Below are 23,800 nucleotides of genomic sequence, written 5' to 3' on the forward strand. Positions count from 1 at the left end.
CTTTATGGAGGACTAAACACAAATCATTCTCGCTCTTACTGTGGGCACCGAATTTTCATAATCTTGTGTTAAAAAATAAAAGCAACAACCAGAGGTTCTCCAGATGTATGCCAGGATGGGGGGTCAGTTCCTTGAGTACTTACCAAAAGCCATTCAAAAAAAAAAAAAGGCTGTTCAGAAGGATAACTCTGGAGATGAAGTTTGATTCAAAGCATGCTTGAGGTTTCTTGTACTTTGCCATATCTGATCTTCAAATACAGGCAAAGCTGAGTAAAGGAGGTGGTGATTAATACCCTTGTAGTCATTTTGTCTTGGGAATCTAGTATTAAATATTTAAAATATACGCCTAGTCTTCGAGGTGAGGGTGCATGTGCTGTTTGGAATGCATTTAAATAAATAGTAGCTGTACTGACCTGCGCACCCCTTTGTTTTCCTGCAGCTTGAGTGCGAACAGCATCTGCATAAAATGAGGCTTCCGCATTAATCAGCTGCACTCCTAATCCTGGAAGGATTTCTGCTTCCAGCTGCTGGTCCATGGGCAAAGGCTCGGCCCACCTGACTGCGTGCAGCCCTGTGGAAGCAGCTCTCCCATCGTGGGGTGCACGGGGTGCCTGTTCCCACCGCCCTGCCGCCAGCTCTCCCGAGCCCAGGGCAGCCTGGAGGCAGCCGCGGTGCTGGCTCCGTCCTGCACACATTCAGGCAGCGTGAGCAGGGGGAAGCTGAAGAGATGTCATGTCAGGTGGAGACGTGGTGCCTCCAGAAAGTCTCTGCTCCTCTCCAGAGAGCTTGTGCTCAGCTAGGAAGTTTGAGCTGAACACAGGGAGTCTGCTAAAAGAATAAAAAACAAAATAGTTTGGGATAAGACTACTAGCATCCTCTGAGGGCTAAAGGGGACAAAGACAATAAAATCCTAGGGTCATGTGAGTAAAGCCAGGAGAAGAAGAGTTAAAATTGCATTAAAATTCACCAAGTGCTTCTGTAGTGGAATCGTATGAGACCTTTGTGTTGCAGCAGGATCCCTTTACAGCCACAGCAGCGTGAGGGAAGGCTGCAGAGGAATTTTCTGCATTTCCGTGATGCCAATGTATGCTTTCATAAGATGAAACAAGATTTACTCATTAATATTGTTTCTAATGTGAAAGAGGAATCCTCAGCAGTCTCCTTTGCCTTCGGTCTCCATGTGCAGCCTCTGTGCCAAGCACAATATTGAGCCAGCTTTCCAGCAGGGGGACTGCTAGACTTGACAGCAGGAGCGAAGGGAAAAGGCCTGATGCACACGTCTGGTAAATCGTCCCTTTTATTTCCTTGCTGAAAAGCTTTTTTTTTTTTTTTTTTTTGAACTCAAAATTTGTGAGCGTGTTTCTTCTCTGCTGTAGGTCTTTGGTAGGCACCATGCAGAAGGAAACAGCCCAGAGCCACATGAAGTGGTCTGCGTCTCTTGGATGGCTTTGACGGCACCTTCTGTTGCACGTAGTAGAGTTGCTAAATGTTTACCAGGATGAAGAAATAAAAGTAACAGTTGACTTCCACTTCTGAATGTGGAGTTTTAAACAGGCAATAAGTTTCTGCATTTCATTTGAGCTATAACAGTATAAATGAGATGACAATTTTTGTTGCTGCCCGTCCATATCAAATATATATTCATTTGATTTAAAGTGAAAGAGTTGTGGGGAAAGTGATGGCGTGACTTGTGGAAAACAATGCCATAAGCATAAGTTTCTCATTTTGTACCAGACCAGCAGCTCCAGGCTCCATCAGCCTCCGAAGTTCCCGTGGTATTCTGGACAGGCGTTGGTGAGGTCTCCAGCAATCTCTCTTCTTCCTCCTGGCTGCAGAGGCAGGCAGCAGGAGGTATTTCTTCCTGCCAGATGGGTAAAATGACTCTCCTGCTGTTCAGTAAAAGGAGTATGTCCAATTGCCTTGGCAGCAGGAATAAGACCAAGCAAATCTTTGCCTCCCAGAGCCACAGCACCAAAATCAATGCTATTTCATTAAGCAGTGCGTGGTCACAGTGTTGGCAGTGCCAACTGTGTCCTGTACTGCTGAGCAGTACCGGTTCTGCTCCAGGTGTTGCTGAAGGCAGAGAGGGAGGACGATGCAAGCTTGGTGCTGAAGTCCAGTGAGTGCTGGGCTGGTTCCTATCAAAGCAGGCTACGCAGGAAGGTAATGCTCAAAGGGGGGATTTGCAAGAGGATAGTTCATGCCCATAAAGTAAGCAGGAAGGATGCGACGGTGGCAAGAAAACTAATTGGGATGCTACAGACTCATTACCGCTCCAGTGACTTGTAACTAAGCAGCATTTTTGGATGAGTCTCTGCTTGTTGGGTGATCTTCAGCCACCTCCGATTTAGAAACCCCGAAGGCAGGAGCAGGGTGTTCCTCTGCAGGAGCAGGACGCCGGCCTCAGGGGGGCCGATCCTCCAGCTCTGCCCGGCAGTGCCAGCTTGGGCTGCGCTTGGCCGCTTTCGCTGTGAGGTCTCAGACATGGGTCCCGTGTCCTAGGGTTTTGTCATTTCCAGAGGCAGAGTAGTGTGGCAAGGCTTGGGAGAGCTCATCTGTATTTCCTATCCTCTCTGGGTGTTGCCAGATGGAAATTTGCTTCTTGCCTATTGTTTTTAAGATCCACATTGGTTTAGAGCAACAGGTCTCTGTCATGCCAGGAGTACAGCAGGCTGGTACTTAAACATAGAAAAATAATCCTAACAGAAAGCACACTTGACGTTTTTATCACTTTACGTTGACCTAAGCAGGATTACTTGACGTGTAAGTCAGTTAAAGCCTCTATGGCTTCTTCTCAACCTGAATTATCCTGTTAGAGCTGGAAGTGAAGCTCTGAGGGCAGGAGCTGCACACTGCAGCGTTGTGCAGCGTGCCAGAGAGCAGCTCTCCTCCTCGTCTCCATCTCTTTGGGACACAAATTGCTTCAGGATTCTTCTAATATTGCAGTCTCTCATTAAATTACCAAAAAAGTCGTGTTTTGCAGCTGCAGCCCTACTGCTTTCAGATAAGTGGATATCCTTACACCTGTACTGAAACAGTTGGTATTTTTTTTCTTCTTAGGAAACACAGTTGAGCTCTTTCATTTCTAAACAATTGTTTGCTCGTCTCATTGTGGTCTGAATTGCTTCTCTTTATTTATTTAAGTTCAAATGTATATAATATATATGGGGGGGGGGGCAGACTACCTCCAGAAAGCCCTGTTGTTTCTCTTTTTTCTTCCTTTTTTCTTTAAGCCTAAGAAAAAGCAGCTGCCAGCACGTTCAGCTGCTGGCAAGTAAAGCACTGTCAGCAAGTCTGACTTGCTGTGAAATATTAGTAAACAAGTAGTTACGTTAGTGGTAGCCAAGTTTAACAAGATCTCCACTTATTATCCTGTCATTTTTTGTGAAAGAATATGCCATTGCTGTCAGATCCATCTGCTCAACTGCACAGCCCGTGCATACAAATCGCCTCGTCTCACACGTGGGGAGAGGTTTCGGAGAAACCTGAAACTGGGAACGAAGGATGAATAGGAGAGCTGTTCGTAAACGGAACTCAGTGTCGATAACTGACCGCCTGGTTGAGAGCAGACGGGTGCTGCTGTGTTGTGTAGCTGTGAAAAGCCAGCTAGCTGGCCCAATGCAAATGTGATTTGTTGTAGCCTGCGTAGATCAAACGTTACCTGCTGCTCGGTTCGTCACAAATGGCACGAAGAGGAGGCAGAGGAGAGAAGATGGCTGGGAAAAGCCATAGAAGAAAAGCATGCAGACAGGTATCTGTTTAAGCATTTCTTTTTAAAATAGACAAATTAATCTGATCATTTGCCATAAAAATCACTGCTGGTGTGGTTGGAATGCCTTTCATTGAAGGGAGGGTATGGAAAAAGTGAAAAAAATAGAGAAACTTCAAGGGATAAATATATACCCCGATAATATTCTGTTACTGTTCATCCTATTTCATCTAAGAGGTTGAAGAAAAACTTCTTGGCAAGAGCACAGCTGATGAACGGTCTGCGGCCAAACCAAGAGGTTGCCAACCCATGCTGCTGTACGTCGTGGTGGGGCAAGGGATGTGTGAGAACGGTGCTCCGGGAAGAGGTGGTGTTCCCCTTCCTCTCGCAAAGGAGAGACCTCCTCTGGAAGAGCAGTTGGGAAATCCAAATTGGCTGTCACGATATCTCAGCCATCTTCTATAAGTAAGACGTGGTTTGACTAATTCTAGCACCATTTTCTCCGCAGTGGTGAAGCCCTCTCCCATTGCAGTCACGCTGGACGTGGATGAGCTTGCCGGCTGCTCCAGGGCCGTGCTGAAACGAGTGGAGGTGGCACGGGGCGAAGCTGACAGCAGAAGCGTGGTAGGATGCTGACGGTAACCTGGCTCCCTGAGCAGTGCTCGCACCTTTATGGAGCTGGACAGAATAACGAGATAGCTGCCAGCACACTTTCATTAACATTTAATAAGATGCTCGCTCAGACATTAAGGATGGACCCAGCTTTGTGACTTCTGTGTGGCAAATTTAAGCGATGCCAACTGTCAAATGACTTTGCTGCAGGGACAATCTCGTATTTGCAGAACAGACTTCTGTCAGCAAGTGTATTGTAATCCTGGTGCCTTTTGCAGTTTGGGATTTTTACTTGACTGTCAGTACAAGCCTTAATAATACTCTTAGCTCTAAACTGGAATAGATTCCTTCATTTCCCTGGGACTGGTTCAAACCTCAGTGTATTTAAGAGAACTGCTAGGAAATGCTCAGGAGTGTCAGGTTTGGAAGATTTAGTGAAGTCACATATTCTTTGGTGGTGTTCTTTCATCTAGAATTTTATTTCTGTTACCTATGTCCTGGTTTCTCTCCTTTTTGCTGTTCCAAACTGTAGAGGAAGAGCTGTTGAATTACTAAGTATTTTGCAATTTGTGTGAAACAGGCTTCTGAGCTCAAAAAAAAAAAGTTATCGAACAACTTCTATTTGATTTTAGAAAAATAATCCAGCAAGCTGTCCTTCAGTCAAATTTCCCCTTCAGCCAACAAGCATCCTGCTGGAAAAGAACACGTGGGGACTTCCATTTACGGTTCTGGCCTGTCCATATGGCCCCTCCATGTGGCAACCTGGCATACATCGCTTTGCACTGTGAATTTATTATGTTGTCAAGATTCAATACACCTGTTTGTCCGTAGGAATAGTGTCACTCATAGGGAAACAAAACCCGTCTGCATTCAGATATCATCATCCTTAGGAGCTGGCCAGTCATTCCCCAGCAGCAGAGAACGGACCATCAGGCAGGGAGCTTCCCAGCAGCTTTGTTTTTCTGGATAGGAGCATTTGAGGTAACACCCGATCTTTATTTTCCAACTCTTTTTGTAACTATGGAGACCAGGAGCTTCACAGAGAGCGAAGCAGAAGCTCCCGAGGTACAGCCAGAACTAGCTCAGATGCTTTTCTCTCTCTTGGCCCCATTTAAACTCTTCCAGCTTTCTGGAAAATTGGGAAAAGGAAACGGAGTAGCATATGCAGAATATTTTACTTCAGAAACATAATATTCAGTGGCAAAACATGAATGCATCTGCATTTGAAAACAAAGGGTAACTTTCAAAATAACCGTCATGCACATCTGAAATCAGTGAGCTGTTGGATAGCAGCATCTACATCATCCAGCTTTCTCTGGTTGAATGCTGCTGTGATGGCATTCCAGCATGCCAAGCCCTGTTCAAAGGCAAGAGCTTTAGATGGTTAAATGCAGTGAAGCCTGTACGAGGCACTGCTGTTGTTAAGGATTTGTTCATCTGAAGTTCAGCACTTTGCCAAAGGTGTTACAGACGGCCCGTTGATGGTGCATAAAAAGCAGAGGGTGCAAGTCAGTTTTAGCTGTGGAGATATTGTTTAGACCACCTTGTTTGTGGGAACAATCCTTAGCTAGCCAGGGGGTTGGGATGGGTAAGGTTTTATTGATTTAAAGGGATGCACCAGGGGATGCACTGGGGAAAATCAGTTTGCCTCACTGAAACTCCATTAATTTGTGATGCAATGAGTTTTCACGTAGCTGGAGACACAAATAATGAGTGTGATGAATATGGATGACTTTGGGTAGGAGTGGTTGTCCAAAAAGAAAAAAAAAAGTTATTTGGAAATGATCAGTACCCCTGTAGGATGATCAGGGAATGATCAGTTCTGTAGGATTTCAGCCCACCCGATACTCATCTGGTTTTGAAAACTGTTGTATGTGAAGCTTTAGTAGCTATGGGAGAATTGTTTTCTTTTCTCTCTGTTATACAGAATACTGAAGTTCCTGATGGCGTAATAAATACGCCTGGAATAAATAAATAACTAATTCAGTGTAGCAGTAGTGCTAGTGACATAAAACATAAGTTAATAAACGACATCTGCTTAGACAGACTGAAGCTGTGCTTACTCTGCAAGCATTCGAAGTGCAGAGGGAGAGTTTTAGGCACCCTCTGCTACGAAGCCAAAGACCCCCTGGCAGTACTCTCGCCGACACGGCAGGACAGCGCTGGCTGTGCAGCGTGGGTGCCAGCGGGCGCTGCTCACCGCCCTCCATCCTGCCCTTCTGCTGCTGCGCGGCTGCTGCGAGCTCTCTGCGTCTGACCCTGCCGAGCTTCGCGTCCCTTCCTTCCCACAGCACCCCTTCACAAATCAGTGTGTGCCCCAAACCCCTTGGCTTCTGAGCAGCCTTGTGTCTCCTTTTGCTTTGGACAGGACTGTACTTCACGGTGGTTCCTATAACAGAGACCAGCTCGGTCTGTGCGCTCCTACAACGTGGCGCAGCCTTAACTGAGGAGCTGAGGACAAACCAGATCTATCCAAACACGCAGCCCACTAATAGAGTTCATGGGCAGCATTGGCATCATGCGCTGAGAAGGGTGAGACTGGAAATTAGTGGATTTAATGGGTTTCTTTAAGACTGGCCCTGAGTTAGCCGAGGAAATCAGCACTCTGACTTCCTGCGTGCTTTTGGATACTCGAGATATTGACAGAGAGAGAAAAGGCAGCTGTGTTCCTCAGATTGCTGGAAGGAAGCCCGTTTTCCTCCAGAGACCTCATCCTTATTATTATTATTTCAAATATATATGTGTGTGTATGTATGTATATATATGTGTGTATGTATATATATCCATATATATATATATATGAGCGCTGAGAGCCGCACATCCTCCTGACAGTCAAACTCCAGTGTCCTGCCTGGAGAAGAGGTCAGTACCAGCAAGCCTCCAAGCCCACTGCATGTGAGATCTCGCCCTGCATCCCTTCCTTGCCTCTCCACACCTCTCCGTCTGCTGCTCCCTCACCTCCAAGTGCCTTTTCTCAGCACGGTTGCACGCAGTGAGAGCAGGAGCAGAGGGAGCAGTCCTGCCCAGGGCGTGTGCCCCCTCCTGCCTTCAGCACGCATGGCTTCTGTGCCTTTCTCCAGGTTCGAGGCTTAGAAATTCTTGGGCTTGTGCTACTCTGGAATAGAGGGTGTCTTCCTCAGGCTTGCCATGTCTGATCCTCACCTGCTGTGCTTGGGACGGCTGCTGGTGCCCTCCTCCTCCTGTACCTGTGCAGTCCTGGCCCTGGTTTGTCCCTTGGTTTGTCACAACAAGCTGCGTATACAGCTTGGATGTTGAAAAGTAGCAAACGAACTGATAAAATATGCACCCAGTATAAATTCATGAGCAAGGTAATGCAGCAGGATCATTCCAACACAAGGGTTATTTTCTACTTGCTTTTTTAATTTGAAATATTCAGGACAGTTTGAGAGTTTTGATGTGTAATAGATCCTGACCTGCTTTCCACCAAATTGCAATTGTACAGCCTTGGCTTAATAATATATTGCTATCTGGAATTGGGTCAAAGCAAATCCACATGCATTATATAACCTGAATTGGTTTATACAAAGAGAAGGGGATATAATATCTTAAGCCCTTTAAATAAGGGATAAGTGCAGTACCAGGAATTTGTTAATATTATTTGAAGCTATGTTTCAAAATGCATTTCCAGGAGCAGTGGTTAAAGATGAGGCTGTTTATTTGGTGGGATCACTTGCTTCCACGTGTCTGGGAGCTGTAATTGATGGGGATGCCAGCAGGCTGTTACCCCATGCTTGGATACTGCAGCGGTCAGATGCTCTCACCATGAGCTCGGTGGACATACTGGGATGAACGGGGAGAGCTTTTCCTCACAGCCAGAAAAGGATGCAAATAATGATTTGGCAGACTGAACAGAAATAGCTGCGGTTTAAAGGCTAGGCTATCTGACACTGTTTATGAAATAGAGCCAAGAATGCCAAAAATAACTTCTTTTATCAGTATTACTTACTAGCATGGGGAATAGTCTATGTTTTTTTTATTTTAATAGCAGGAAGTTCCCTCTAGCCCCCTCAAAATGGTCGATAGGCTGTAAAATGGCAATAAATGAACCGCACAAGTTGCTGGTGCACTGCCAGGGCTCGCATTTCTGGGGCTCTCTCCAGGAAGGTGCCATTAAGCTGTGGGGATTTGGTGACCCAGGTGCAGTACCAGCCCCACGCCGCTGTCCCCGAGGGTTCGTGCACCCGCCGCGGGATGGGGCTGCAGCCAGCCGTGCCACCCCGCGCCTCCAGTTGCAGCCACTCCGGCATTTCCTGGGAGAGTATTTTTAGGTGTCTCCGTTGTGAGGGTTTTCTTACTTCATCGTGCCGGTTTTAGAGCCCAGGGTGCAGCATAAAGAGGTGTAAATGCTGACCTTAGTGACTGGCAGCTATACCTCGTGCTTTTGGGGCAGTTTCATTGAAATCAGTGAGGCGCAAGGTGGCAGGATGCCCACTTGAGGGGAGGGCTTTTGTATGTATACATATAAAATATGTGGCTGGCATTTAGACAGGAGTCAGGCACAGGGCAAAGGGCAAAAAGCAGACTTTTAAGAGAACTTTAGTTTCAGTAGGTCCTTTATTCTGCCATGGACACATTTTGCAGACCCTGCTGCTGCAGATCTGTGTTAGCGAGGAGAGGGTGGCATGGCTTGGCACCATCCCGATAACATTAGTTGAAACTTGGTGTGAAGGATACTGCTTCAGCAGGAAGTCTCTGGGGTCCTGTTGAATTCACCTGAGCTTATTTTAAAAGTACACAGAGCCACACTGCCCAGACGTGCCCCGACACCCAGAGTGAGCGCAGTACCAAGCGATGCTCTGCAATATTGCCACTGGGTGTCCTGCATGCAGGGCCTGGTGCCACCAGGCTTGTGAGTGTTAGCTCCAGGGTGAAGGAGCTGGAGAAAGTGATCAAGGAACTGATCGGTACATTACAGATCATTAACATAATGGGTTTGGTTAAGAAACGTTAGTATTTCGATACAGAAAGCCAAAGTATGACACGTGACACAGAATATTAATTGTGTCAATTGGAATATCACATAATATACGCGTAAAGTCGATGTAATTACCTATGCTGCTAATTTAATTAGTATACATTTAGAAAAAGACATCCTTTGGCGTTTGACGGCACCTAAACTTTGAGTTGCTTGCTCACAAATAGGTACCAGGAAAAAGAAATCAAGTCCACTTAGGGAATGTCTGAAAAATTCAAACAATATTTCGAAATTAAATTCTTTCCTTCCATTGCATAGGCCTATAGAAATATAAACATTGGAACCCTACAATTCTCATTTTGCATGAATAATTTATTTGCAGGATAGATGATGGTATCAGTACTCACAGGACATACCTGAATCAATCAGCAGCATCAGTTTCTGTGGAGAGGAAAAGTAAGTGAATTTGTGCTTCATTTGGGCTTTTAGTGTGTTCTAAACTATTGCTGGCAGTTGTTGACACTTGTAATTATTCATGTAACACATGGAATATTTTGACTTTAGCATGTCTGGTGATGTTGTAAACTTTTGCATTAGAAAAATTGGTGACTGGTTCAGAGTCTGCTGAACTAGCAAAGGCATTAGTGCTCCGATAAAAAAAATAAATCCGTAGTTCTGAGATACACTCACAGAACATGGACTTCTTGTTATCTGCCAATAATCTCATCTAATATATGTTATATACCCCTAAAAGAGTTGTTTTCTTACACTGTGTATAGCCCATATTCACTCTCTTCGTGGATTTTGCTTTAAATTTCAACTACAAAATAACTTTTTATTAAAAGGCTATTTTAAGAGATTATCTCCCTTAAAAAATATCCAAAAGTGTTTTCTTTTCGCTTTTGTCTTAGCCTTTGAGCTTATCTGTGAGCCCTTTTACTTGCAACATGATTTTAAAGCGCTTAAGCCATTATGAAAGATAACATGCTCTTTATGAGGGTTAAAGATAGCTTATTTCAGATTACTGTAAATGAAATGAGAGTAAACGGAATCCGAGGAAAGCCTGTTCCTGAACTAAGGCTTTCTGCATACATTTTGCAGCAATTAACTTAAACCAGAGTGATTAAAGTGGTGAGTTTCTATGTGCAAGTAAGGCCTTACAAAAATGACCATTGACCGTTTTATTTTGGATGAGGATTTATAAACCCCTCAGCCTTGAGCGGCAAGGTAAAGCCCACTTACGCTGTATCATGTAATCTCATGTAACCCGAACAACAGCCAAAATGCCAACACTCAGTCATTTTTGAGCATCTCTTGGCTTGTGTAGGTGGGTACCGTGGGTTGAGGTCTGTGAGGTCCTGGTGCCCCACTTCGTCTCCTGTCATTGCAGTAGGAGTCTTTTAAACAAGGGCAGACACCGCAGGGGGAGGAAACACTCCTTGTCCTTCTCAAAGCCCCCAAACAGTAAATACATCTTTCCTGAGAGAAGTTTAAGTGTAGAGTATTTCATTTGGGAAAAAAAAAAAAAAAAAGAAAAAGAAAACCCACCACCTTTTCTGTGTGCACGTAACCCCAGGGTCTCAGCTGAGTGATGCAACAGAGCAGAGCCCGAGCTCCCTGAAAACCTGAAGTTGCACTGTCTGACACAAGAGGGTACTGTAGCACCAGCATGGGAACTGCTGCTCTGCACCTTACATTTCCTCTAAAGACTTAGTGTTTGCCTATCTAGCATAGTAAAGCTAGTTTTGCTATTGCAAATAAGATTATTATTATTATTTTTAGTCTGTGCATGAAAGTAGCAATTGCTGAATATTTTTTTGACAAATGTATTTCTGGTTGGATGAAACTTGGGAATGTTCTAATGGCTTTTCAAGGCTTGCAAAGCTGTTTTGAATTAATAAGTGATTTGTTCTGGTAATTTTAAAACCATAAATTTTCCCCTGCACAGAGGATTCATTTAAAAAGGAAAATATAAATTATAGGGAAGGTAGGGAACAAAGATCTGTCTCATGTTCTCCCACAGGTAGAAGGACCATGAACAGAGGTGGTTGTTTCCACAAGGGTATAAAATCCAGACAAATGTGCACACAAGTCAAGCAAGAGAGAAAATGTCTTTTGGCTAGCTGTCTACAACATGCTACAGAATGCTAAACCCGTGCCCACGGGAGGACAGCGTCAAGTCTCACCCCAACATCACACAGATTCAGCTCACACTTGGAAATGGCAACTTGGCGGTGCAGAGCTCTCAGCTACTCACGTAAGTGCTGCTTCCTTGCTGCTGGTACAGTTCAGTGTCTCCCTGCTTACCTTAGGATATTTTGGCTTTATCAGAAGTTGTTTTGTTCTTGCCTTGGATTTTGTCCCCATTCACTAACTGCCACCCTTGTTCAGGCTTGCTTTTTTCCGTTTTTAGGAAAAGAGAATCCTCATCTGTAGGGATAAGAGCAGGATATGGATTTCTGCTGGGGAAGGTGCACTTTAGGGTGTGTGACCTTAGGGCACAAATTCCATGTCCGGCTTATACTTGATGATGCTGAAGCTTTTTAATACATGGGACAATACTGAATAAGAGCTTCTGAAGAAATCCTTCATTTTATTCAAAAGAGGACATTGAAATCATCTTGCTCTGTCTTTAACCAGGTTTTATGTTTAATTGAAATGTCCAAATCAAGAAATTAATTATTTAAATAATAATTAATTTAAATTTTTTTTTAAAAAATATTTTTAAATAAATACATTTAAATAAACGCAGCTTTTTAGCAAGTTTTTCACAATCTGTTAATGAATATATTCTTTTCCTTTTGGCTTTTCTTTTTTTTTCCCATTATATTCCTTGCTGGCGTGATCCAGTGTTCTTTCAAAGGGTACAATAAGACCAAATCAAAATGTTTTCAGCCTTTGTACAACTTTGCTTAGCACATGAGCTGGAATCATACAAGCCAGCATTTGTTTCTGAATGCTTTGTCTTCAGTCTGGTAGGAAATTCAGGGCTGAACCAAGAACTGGAATATGCATCATGGCTGACCAATTCAGTTATTGTTTTAAGGAGTTAGAACAAGGGAACGGCCAAGAATGTCACTGAATATTCAGCAGATTCCTCCTCTTTGGCCTCTGCCAAGGCATCATGATGAAACCCAAGCGCTTGAGACAAACGAACACCAGATATGGGGCTGCAGGTATGGGGCTGCTGTAGCACCTCATGTCGGAGCCTCACCCATGGCTCCTGGCCTCCTCCACTGCGGCCTCCCCACCCCATCCACCACTTGAGGGAAGCTTCTGCTCCCCACTTGAGTTTCACAGCTGGAAAGGTTAGAAACCCACCCTGAGCACAAAACGTCAGTTTACCCAAAGGAACAGTCCCTTCACGAACCAGGGAAGGAGAACAGCATGCCTAGTGGGCCGGAAGAGCAGGAACCAGCCAGGTCTCAAACAGACGTCTGCTTGAGAGGCCATGGCCACAGTCCTGCAGATCAGCGTGGGGTTTGGGGTTTGCTGTCATGGCCCTGTGGCTCCTCTTGGCTTTCTGCCAGCAGGACGGGGCAGCGGGGCCTGGCACCTACAGGCCTGGCACCCACTGAGGGTCGAGCGCGGCACCCTGCGCCGGCACCTGCTGCTCCTCCGGCTGGCTGCTGCCCGCGGGGTGCGCTGCTCCTCCTGGCCGGAGCAGAAGGACAGACATGGTGACTGGCTTCCTGGGTTCTCTGATAGCAGAAAAATCGCACGGAAAATGCAGCATGGCAAAGCTGGAATTTTTAACTCAGGCTTAGCAGCTCGGTCCAGAAGTTTCGAGTCAATGCAAATTCGAGTGACACATTAAGTGCCTTTAAGTTATGAGGAAAATGCCAATTCTTCCTTCAGTTGTCGCTGTAAAAGCCACACCAGCAGGTGACACTTGTATAAATCTTAACATGCGTGCTCTAGAAAGCTGACGTTTCCCATAGTGATTTGTGGTGCGTGACTGGGTTGGTTTTCCTTCCTAAGTGGTAATCATCAGAGGGGAGGAAATCCAGGTAAGTTTTACACAGACTACCTGAAACTTGTCCTGTCAGAGACCCTGCGTGGGGCTGCCCTGGATGCTGAGCAGTCCCCGGGAGGTGTTCGGGGTCCTGCTCGGTGCAGTGCCAGCAGACTGGGGCCTGGATGGGCAGCATGGTGGGCTGGCAGCACTGTGGTGCCCACGGTGCTCGCTGAGGCCTCGGCTGCTCCGTGGAGCACTGAAACCTGGCAGGGGCGGCCGCACGTCGCTTCGTGGGACATCTTGCCTCTTGTCTGAGGCTCGGCTCTGAGACATCCAGCCAAGGCCTCTGTTCATAACTAATGTGTCGGGCAGATTTATTCACAGCAACAACCCCAGTGCTCGTAAGAAAGGTATTTACCAATCATTCTGCAGCCACTGAAGCGAAGCTATGCAAAGGCAAACCAAAATCGTTATCAGCCATTGTTTTTAGAGACCAGTGGGGAGCTAATCCAGAAATGACATTGCACGTGTAAATGTCTCCACTGATACTGCTGCTTCTCTAAGCTAGAATACTTCCATTGATGTTTGTAGCTTTTTTTTTATCAGATATCTCAGCATCCAGCTGAAGAGTCCTGCCTTGGGTGTGTACCCTGAGCCATAGGAAGTAGTGTGTGGAATTAAATATTTAAAGCATTAAGCTTTCATTTATTAAAAATGGAATTTTTCAGGTCTCAATCACTCAGTTATCAAATAAGTCAATGCTCTGCTGTTATTCTGATGCTGTAGATATGAGTGGAAGTAATCTAGCAATTTTAAGGGAGTTTTCAAATGTTGAGATGGGTGTAACTAAGAAGAAAATTCTTCTCACTGGACAGATCTCCCATATGCACATCTATTTTCTGAAGGCAGTAATTTGATATTCTCACATGTTAGTCTACAGGTCACAGGAGAGTATGGCAAAGTAATAATACAAGTCAAGGTATATAAATGTGGCCTTTGATTTATGTAGTAAACCATTTTTTTAAAGGAAAAATCTCAATTAAAAGAAAAATGATTTAAAAGAAAATTAGTGCCAATATTACAAAGTTTTAAAGATTTTATTACTTGGGTCATTCTGTTTGTGAAGATGAGTTGATGTGTCCCTCTACTCTAATACAAAGCAGTGTACCCTAGAGTTATTTATACAAATCGTATAGGATTTGCAAAACTATATTTCTTTGCCAACCTACTGAATGCTGCATGTAGACTTTTAGGTGTTAGAAGTAAGGCTACAAAAACTTAAACTTGGCATTCTCATACTTGATATCCAGCTGCCTGATAAAACTACAAAGATTAGAGTGTACGCTAAACGTATTAGTTGTTTAAAGAATAAATACTGCCAATTCTTTTTGCAAAGCGGCCAGTATTTTAATGAGGTGTTCTGGCTGTTGCTTCTCAAACGTCAGACACTAAATCACTCGAATCCACCAGAACTAACATAAGCTAATGCATCTGTGCTGCTGTTCCCAAGCAGCCTCCGTTTGCTCTCTCTATTGTATTCCTGGCATTCCTCGGGGGGGGCCGTGCTGTGAAGCAATACTCCATGTGGTACAAAAGGGGAAGGGTTTGCCTCCTACTGAGGTGATGCGTGATTGTTCATAGCTAAATCTTTCCCTAACACATTGTCGGGGAGCAGCACCAGGGCAGGGAGAGGGGGGCCCGAAGCGGAGATGTTTGCCCTGGGGCTCTGTGAAAACAAGGTGGCTGGTTTCGGAGATGCTGTTTCTGGTGTTTGGACTGTGCACACTGTTGTTAAAGGAAAGCTAACTGCCAGCTGCATGGTGTGGCACTGTATCTGTAGGCCTTGTGGCCCTTGTCGACTGGTTATCGACAGATACATTTCCGCTAGCGCTGGCTTGATTCTTCTCACTGTTCCTTCTGGGTCGGCTGCAGGCCGTTGTTGCCCCGTGCCCGTTCACTTTCTGTGCCTGCTGCTCAGGCGCTGGTCCCCTCCATGCTGCGGGTGGCGTTTGGCCTGGTGCGGGCACCAGCAGCACCAGTGGCTCCCGAGACCTTCCCCAACAGTTTTGGGGCAGAAGCAGTTAAATCGCTCAGATAATGCTGCCGTCAGTCCTTCAAAGGGTGTTGGCTCGCACAGTTCCACCCTGTAAGTGCAGGAATAGCCAGAAGATAGGGATCAGCAGAGTAACGCACTTCGCACTTTGTAGCGCCAGGCGGACACTCTGGCACACAGCTAGGGACGCAGCTAGGGACATTGTTCCTTCACAGCCCTCACTGAAGCTTTGGCACAAGGACAGCAGTTGAGCAGCCGGCCCAGGGCTCTGGCTGCTCCCCACAGCCAGCGGCATGGGCAGCTTTGCTGGGAAGCAGATGAGTTTGTGAACAACTGCATTCATAACAGCCTGGCAGCCAGTGACTCCAACAGCAGCCTCTCCATTTTTTTTTTTCCTTTTGGCAAAGCCCACAAGTATCCGAAGACAGGAATTTAGTATTTTCTAAAATATCGGGTACTGCTTTTCCCCTTAAAATGGCTTTCTCTTCCGGAACAACTTATAGCCCCGCTGGCTGACTGGGTTCCTCCTCTGAATTTTGGCCCTAGTTCACTTAAAGCACTGAAGGCATTTAAAGCATTTAAAGTGCATTCCTAGCTTTGAGCAGTTAATGGTACCAAAGTCAACAAGATCGCTCAAAATACTGCTTTAAGTGAGACTAATCTGTTGAATACCTCAGCAAAAAATGGGATCTCATAGCTGACCACAGTTAACCATCTGAGTCTAATGATGAATAGTGAGTATTTTAGCATTCCAGCACAAACACAGAGGGAAACAAAACATATGCGAATTATAATGTTATTTTGAAACACAAATCAAAATGAGGAAATTGTTTTTCTTGTGTATTGTTCTTCAGCTGGTAAAAAAGTAGCTGCTTATTTGCCACGAATCATTCTCTTGCATTTTTTCTCAAACACTGTGTACTCTCCTGGTTTCTTATATTTTGGAACTGGCGCCCTGCTTTTTTGGCTGTTGGACTGAAAACTATGTTATGTCTGCAGTTCATTCCTCCATTCCAAAAAGAAGATGTGATGTTTAAAATAATGTCTATATTGTCATACTACATTTTTTGAAGTTACAACTTTTATATTCTTAACCTCATGCTTTAGATTTGCAGAGTACACTTACTGTGCTTGCAGCTAAATGAGGGTAGTAGTTATCAAAACCGTTTCAAACAGCAATGACGCTCTGTCCTTGCTTAGGGCAACTAAGCCTGGAAAGATCCCAATCTGTGAAGGTCAGATCATCTTGTTAGGAGTACATGGTTCATGGTAGAAATTATTTCCATTAGATCAGATGTATATATATATAAATAGCAGAACCAAAACCAGATAGGATTCTTACGGGAAAAGCTATGCAGCAAATGAAGTTATTGCATCAGAGTTTTGTGTTTTATGTTTTTAATAAACGTATGACATGGGGATCAGACTCATATTTCTTTTTACAACAAACCAGATTCTATCTCAAAAAGTCTATTGTTCTACAGCAAAGCTAGACAAAGAGTGCAAAGCTTGCTCTTTATTCTGTGTCTCAAGATGACATGCTACTATGTATTGTGCATTGCACAATAAAATGTTATATAACCCCAAGTTTTATTTTAAGAGTATGCCCATTTTGGACAACAGTGACAAAATCAGTTCCTTATGCTGTGCTTGAGCAAAGCATCTCTTCAGGGGAACCATCTTGCTGAAGAATGCAGGGCAAAAGCCAGCAGCGGAGTCATACTCAGCATATTCCGTACCAGAAAACTTCCATACTCAGAGAACTTGCCATTTTAGTTGTTGTGTCAATACAATATTTGCTCAAACCGAACTCTAGAAACCAGTGGAAGTTTTTTGATAAGTTTCAGTGGGCAGTGTCTCATCATACAAACAGAAACACAAGAACCTAAGAGCCGGTGAGCACAAACTGACTGAGGAGCGGGTTGATCAAGGTATTGACAGCAGAAATTCATGCAAAATTCTCAGGTGACTTGGCTTCACTCATTTTTCTGTAATTTTCTTAGAACTCGTGACAAACTCAGAAGACCAAAACATGGGAACTGTTTATAGTAAGCAACAAAACCAATCCATACAAAGCTAAATTCATCGTTGATATAAAACAACTGTCTTCAGTAAAGTTTTGCCAAAGTTGAATGTTGCTCCGTCACTTTGTGTATGTTAGCATGGTTTCTAAGGCACTGATCACAGCAAGACAAATAATTGTATTTAAAATAATCCACTGCCATCCATTTTTGTAGTTGTTGTTGTTTATTCCAAATAAAAATATTTTGCAGATGGATACAAGTCATGTGTGGCCTGGGGCCCACAGTTTCCATTGTTGCGTCTAGGACAAAAAACATCTTCCATGAAAAAATAACCAGACATTTAATTACCTTTCCTATGGGTGTTTTGAAGGTTCTCTCCCCCAGCTGTTTTGTAGATGCAGCACTGGGCACACATCTGCACCCTTCTGCTCTGCCTCTGTGGCCCAGGGGCTGAGGGAGCGGGCAGGGAAGCGAGAAGCGAACGCTGGAAAGCGGCTCCTGTGGTCAGGATCAGCTGCCCCCTTGGGAGGGGCTGGGACTGCATTTCTAATATAACCAGCTCTAGTCCTTTAAAAATTAATTACTTGGATTCTGATCTGCTTTAAATCAAGTTAGATCGTGATGGCTTGAAGAGCCGTATTTTGTCCACCTTGGTCTCTAGACTCTAACTTTGGTTTAATTCCCTTTTTGCAGGCAGCCTGATACAGTAGCTCTAAGGAAGATGTGATCTCCACAGCCACTGAGAGAGGAGCCAATTCTGAAGCAAGGTGATAACTGAAATTTAATATCTTTTATGTAAAGTACTTAACCTTTAATCAACAAACACATGAGATGGGAATAATGTCTTTTAGAAGATCTGTGTTATTTGTTTCTGAGCCCCATCTCATCTTCTGGGAGAACATGATCAGTCCCTCTGAACTCTGCAAACATCCAGATTAGATCACTTCAAAACACCCTGTGCACCTGTTATATGTAGTGGCTTTTGAACAACGATTTGTGTTCTTTTCCACTTCAAAAGCACACAGGAAGCATCCCAGTTTCATTTAGTATCTAGGCCTACCTCTGAAGTGGGATTATGTGTAAACTTGCTAAGTCAGATAAAATGGCCTCCCATGCCTGAACAAAAGTGTTTGCTTAGGGGCTCCTCGGTGATGTGTGATGCAACCTGCATGTTCCTCTGAATGTTCTGTACAGGATTTCATTTTCCTGGTAAGCTCTGAGTGAATTTCTTATGCTTATTGGTCGAAGACCGTGGCCAGGATCACTCCAAGGGATCTATATATGGAGCACTCCTTGTGTTTAACAAGATACAAGATGATGTGCAGTTTGTCCTTTTGGCAGAGATCTGGCACTCATCTCCATTTTGTTTTTTCTTTTTCTGAATTAGAGACTGCAGTTTGCAATGATTTTTGATTAACCTCCTTGTATTCTGCTTAAGACAAAATCATTCTCAGATTGTTTTAGGAATGTCCCTCCCTTGAATTTTGTTGGCTACTACCCAGAGAAGTAACGGAAACCTGTGACTGTACATTGTAACCTTTCAGAGGCTAGACACTAACAGTTCGTCTGTGCTTTGTGAAGTAGGGGATACTGGTGGTGCCTAGTAAATAACTAATGGCATCAACAGAACTGCATATACAAGTATTACTGAGTAGGATTTGGCTTTGGTTTTTGATAGGAGGGGGAAGAGAGGAGATGTGTGAGATTAAAAATGAACTGGATCCCTGTCATGTTCAAAGTATGTGGATGCACATAAATATTACACAAACTTGTCATGTGGTTAAGAGACCATAAAGCTGTCCTCACCCTCATTTTTCTTCCGCTCCAAATAATGACCCCTCTTTGCTCATCTTTCTTTGAAAACAGATTTGCAATTGCAGAAATAGGAAGAGGTAAGCTTGAATACCTTGAACTCCTGTCTTTTTAAACAATTGAATGCATATAGCCAAAAACTGGCATCAGCAAGCAAGGCAGCTGAAGCACGTTCCAAATATTGCTCTATTTAAAGCATCCCAAGGCTCACAAGAACAACTGCAGAGGCAAACCTTAAATCTTGCCAATAAAACCAGCGGAGGGAGGAATGGCAGAACCAGGTAAGATGCACAATTAAATGTTAATGTGATTAATGTAACAGTGTATTCTTAAAAATCATAACTCTGAGCAACGTAAAGTGAAAATACTCAGCTATTTGTAAGGTAGTGAGTCTTCTTTGATACACCGTATGTTACTTTCTAGTAAGAAAGTGCAAGAGTTTAAAAGCTAATTCCATTAACAGTGGCGAGTTTAAAGTAGCTTGGGTTCCTCCTGTATCTTTGAATTCTACCAGTTTTGTTGTCTTTAGTCCTCTGTAGTTGCGATTTTAAGTTGTCGAACATAATTAAACTGAACCATGCAAAAGGAGTTATGTTTGCCAGTAATTTAAATACACTGTGTAGCTGAAATCCGAGCGTAATGCTAGGTGGACATTAGTTTAGATTTTAACCCCACAGAGCCCAAGTGACCGAGCAGAGTGAAATTTTAATAATGTATTATTTGCTATAAGCACAATTCCACTGAAGATGAGAAAAGGCATTTTATAAAAATGCATTTTGTAGTCACTGTCGCTTTCTATTTATTTCACTGTGAGAGGTTTGGATGGTAAAAGAGCTATAGGCTTAAATGTGGTGTCAGCTGTGAACACAGCTATTCAGGCGGTACTTTTCCTTGTGAAAGGAATTTTTAGTTGGGGGCTGGGGGGCACCTGGGCCTGCTCACACCTTCCCTCCCAGGTTTCTGCTGCCTAGCGTGGAGCTCAAGCTGCCATCACAGTGAGGGGGCAGTAGTTTGGCCATGTGTCGCTTCCTGAGATGAAACACAAAGAAAACTTCAGCAAAATCCTGAGGCATTTTGGAGCAAGGAGCATAAGTCTGTGGCTTCGAACTTGACAAGCTTGCACAGGGGAAAACTTCACCTCTTCAGCTGCCAGGCCTGTACCTGTTTAAATCAAGTGGGAGTTTTTTGCAAGTGTGTTGGGGTAATTCTTTTACCTGTCCTTGTCAGTGCTGTCGGGCTCAGACTTTTCAGGGGTAAAGGCAGCCCAGTGAGACCACAGTCATTGGTGTGCTCATGGCAGTTGGTAGGAGTTTCGACCAAGTACAGGCAGTAAAACCAAGCAAATTTATAGTTCTGGATAAAAGGTCTTAAAAAAAAATACAGAGACGAGATGAATTTTATCAGTATATTTAGGGAGTACCTAGCTTGGAAGTCTCTGCTGCTGCAGCCTGTGGTTGAGGACTCCTCGGTGTCACTGCTCCTTGGGCATCCCGTGGTGGACAGCTCCAGGAGCGGTGCTCAGAGTCTGTTTGACATGCGCAGAGGAGCTCTCCTGTAGCACAGCAAAAGTGCTGTGTTTGCCACTCTGACCAGCTCCTCTCTGTTTATTCTGAGGTAAATTCATGTCTGAAGTATCGAAAAATTACTATAATGGGGGAAAAAGAAAGTAATTCTTAGTTAGAACGCCAACTTAGGTACAGGGATCACAGCAAGATTCCTTTATTCATTCTTGCTGCCACCCAGAACTGTCCATTTTCATTTCAGCGGGCTTGGTTTCCTTGGTCTGTTTGGAGGCAATGCTCGTGACTGCTGCTCAACGAATCATATTTCCCTCGCTATTTTGCTCTCATTTGCAGCCATAAGAACAGTGATTGTAATGACACCTCCCATTTTAGGATTTTGGCTGGTTACCTGCAGGGGTCAGTAAAAGGGTAATTTCTTTCTTTCCAAAGCACAGCTCCGTCGGAGTGTCCTGCTCTGCTGCTGTCCCTCCACACCTCATCACCACCTCAGCCTGAGAACCGGGCCGTGCCGAGGCTCCTTCTGGCTGCCGGTGTGCGCAGCCCTGCTCCATGGCAAGGGTGGCACTCGATTGTCAGATTTACGCTAGGGATAATTTTCCCGTGGACCAAATATTGGAACCTTGGAGTTTGTCACCTTCTTCTGAGGCCTAACAAATGGGTTACCTGCTGAGACATCCCCTAGCCATGTCCATATGTCATGCTGCAGCCTCTCCTGCTCGTGGCATAACATGCAGCCTTCCACACGGTCGCTTTACTCTAGCTCAGGGTATCTGTCCCATGACGTGCAGGAGATCACAGCGAATGATCTCACGGTCATTTCTGTTCTTAAACTGTGAAACACAAGTACTCCCAATGGCTCCCATGAAACTCTATCCCTCAGAGCCAGCTGCTTGCTGCCTCCTGACCAATGCTGGGCGCAGCATTCCTGCTGGCCCGTCAGCGACTGCTTGCTCCTCTCACCTTCCTGCATTGAAAGTGCATCTCATATAACACAACACCATGTTCAGCAGACACGTTGGCAAGCAAGCAGAGCTCTATCAAAATATTTCCATGTACTCCAGTAGGATCCAGCCCTTTATTTGTAATAGGACCTTCAGAAAAAGTGGCAAGGAAAGAGAAGTGATTCCCAGCAGAATTAGCTTTCCCTTACCAAGGGTCAGTCTTTAAAGGAAACAGGTAAGGGATTCCCCTGTGGCAGAAGGACACCTGGTTTCAAAGCAGAGTTTTATTCTTGTGCTGCATGGTTGCTTATGTGCTTTATATTTCAATGGCAGCACATGCAGATTATCTGTCTATATGCTCTCTTTCCCTCTCTGTAGATACACCACGGAATATCGTGGCATGTCTAAACTAAACTATATCATGGCATATCTAAGCTATGCAAGGTGTTGTGAATAGTTTTACATTATTTCTCAATCCCTTAAAAAACCTGGAACTCTTTTAACTGCAGAAAGATGTGCTTTAACGTGCTGCAGTATGTTGGTAACTAATACAACCTCAAAGGCTGCTGATATGCTGCTTTCTGGCAACCTTCTGCTATTTGCGGCAAACTGATGGAAGCGTCTTTGAACTTCTGATGCTGTACAGATACGTGTTTATTTAAAGGCCTGTTCCTGCTTTCTGCATGCTTCTTGCAGAACCACCACCGGCACTTGCCTCTGTGTCTCCATGTTATTTATTAGCTTGTCCTGGTACTGCCGGACAGGACAGGCAGAACATCACGTCTTTGTGTCCGGCCCGACTCAGGCAGACAGGTGGTACATTCACATTGGAAACTTTTCTGTTATTTTCTTCCTTTAATGTGGGGAAAACCCTTTCACTGGATAATTGCATGAACCGTAACTACCACGTATCACTCTAGTAAGGGGAGAGGAGAGAGCTCAGTCAGGCACCATGCACAGAAAGCGCTGAGACGAGCTGTGAGCCCCTGAGGCACAGTGCCTGGCAAACATCCCTTGGATGTTTGGGGTGTGGGAACTCACACAGCATCCCCTCATTGTGGCCCCAGGCACACCAACCTTAAATTAAACAGGTGCAGTATTAACTAATCACTGTATATTTAATTTACTGTTGACAACCTCATGAGACTTGCTTCTGGAAGGTGCTGTCAGGGTATTGAGCCTGAATCTGCCGGGGGAGCTGCCATCAGTGCAGTCCAGTCCAGATGTTCTCCCGATGACCCGTGGAGCCCAAGGACAGAAGCACGTTTCTGTCTCCTCTCTGCACTCCGGTACTTTTGGAAGCGCTAAGCCTCTGGCCTATCTGGTTGCAGAGCCCCGAGTGTGGAAATTTCTTGGGGCTTTGCTATGTATATGTAGTACGTGTGCCAAGACATGGTGACTCCGTGCCAAAAATAGCAGTCATAGATGTGGCCCGAGCTCACAGGTATCTTTTTTGCTCTGTGATAATTACGGTTTTGTAATGTGACCTTTCTGAAAAAGATCCTCTTTTGTCTTTCAGCCCCAGTCCCACTTTCCCGTCTCGTTGTACCTATTCTCCTTGCAGTTGGCTGGATCGTGGGTTGTGCCCTAATGGTTTACATCGTCTTCTCCTGACAGAAGTAAGTGACCTGTATCATATCCACCCCTGCTTGCTTTGGTGTGCATTGCTACCTTTTTAAATGTAGTTTTCTTTGTCTTACAGGACAGAAGAATTTCCAGCGATGTTGACTGGAAGAACCTGAAAGTTAAATTGAAATGCTGAATGACAAAAATATGTATAAAATGAGTTACTTTTAATATCAACACTAGATATGGTGTATACTTTTTAACTGCAACAAAGATGTGAAATGCTAGTCAGGAAGAATCATTAAACCAATTTCCTGATTTTCAAATGGTTTGTAACTGAGTGAGTGGTTTTTGGAGTCCAATGGTAGGTCAGATACCTGCCTGCTCTCCATCCTGCTTTGTTGTTGCCGTCTTGAATTTAAGCATTTTTGGAAACAGCATTCCTAGAGTTACTGGTACCATGGTAGAAAAAAACATGAGTTAAGCTCATTTGTGAGATGTGCCAAGCTGGGGAAGGAGTATCTCAGTCTATCTGGGAAACTTTTAAGTGAATTAAGACAATTTTTTAAGTTTTTTAGTAAACTTTATATAAAATTTAAAATACTGTGGCTGTATAGTCTCCCTTTCCCAAGATCTGAAGTGTCTAAATATATTTTCTGAAATTAC

General features: G+C 44.3%; 1 protein-coding gene across 1 annotated transcript; it reads left to right on the forward strand.

Annotated features, from left to right (window-relative positions):
- Window positions 1–9,665: 9,665 nt before the first annotated feature.
- Window positions 9,666–23,440, forward strand: STRIT1 (small transmembrane regulator of ion transport 1). The gene is made up of 7 exons (XM_040567031.1): window positions 9,666–9,713; window positions 11,281–11,514; window positions 17,986–18,059; window positions 19,159–19,184; window positions 19,301–19,385; window positions 23,088–23,187; window positions 23,271–23,440. Exons 5-6 carry the CDS (start codon window positions 19,373–19,375, stop codon window positions 23,180–23,182), a joined length of 108 nt encoding a protein of 35 aa, XP_040422965.1. The 5' UTR covers window positions 9,666–9,713; window positions 11,281–11,514; window positions 17,986–18,059; window positions 19,159–19,184; window positions 19,301–19,372; the 3' UTR covers window positions 23,183–23,187; window positions 23,271–23,440.
- Window positions 23,441–23,800: the final 360 nt, after the last annotated feature.

This window comes from Cygnus olor, chromosome 9, assembly GCF_009769625.2.
Source record: "Cygnus olor isolate bCygOlo1 chromosome 9, bCygOlo1.pri.v2, whole genome shotgun sequence".
NCBI classification, from domain to species: domain Eukaryota; kingdom Metazoa; phylum Chordata; class Aves; order Anseriformes; family Anatidae; genus Cygnus; species Cygnus olor.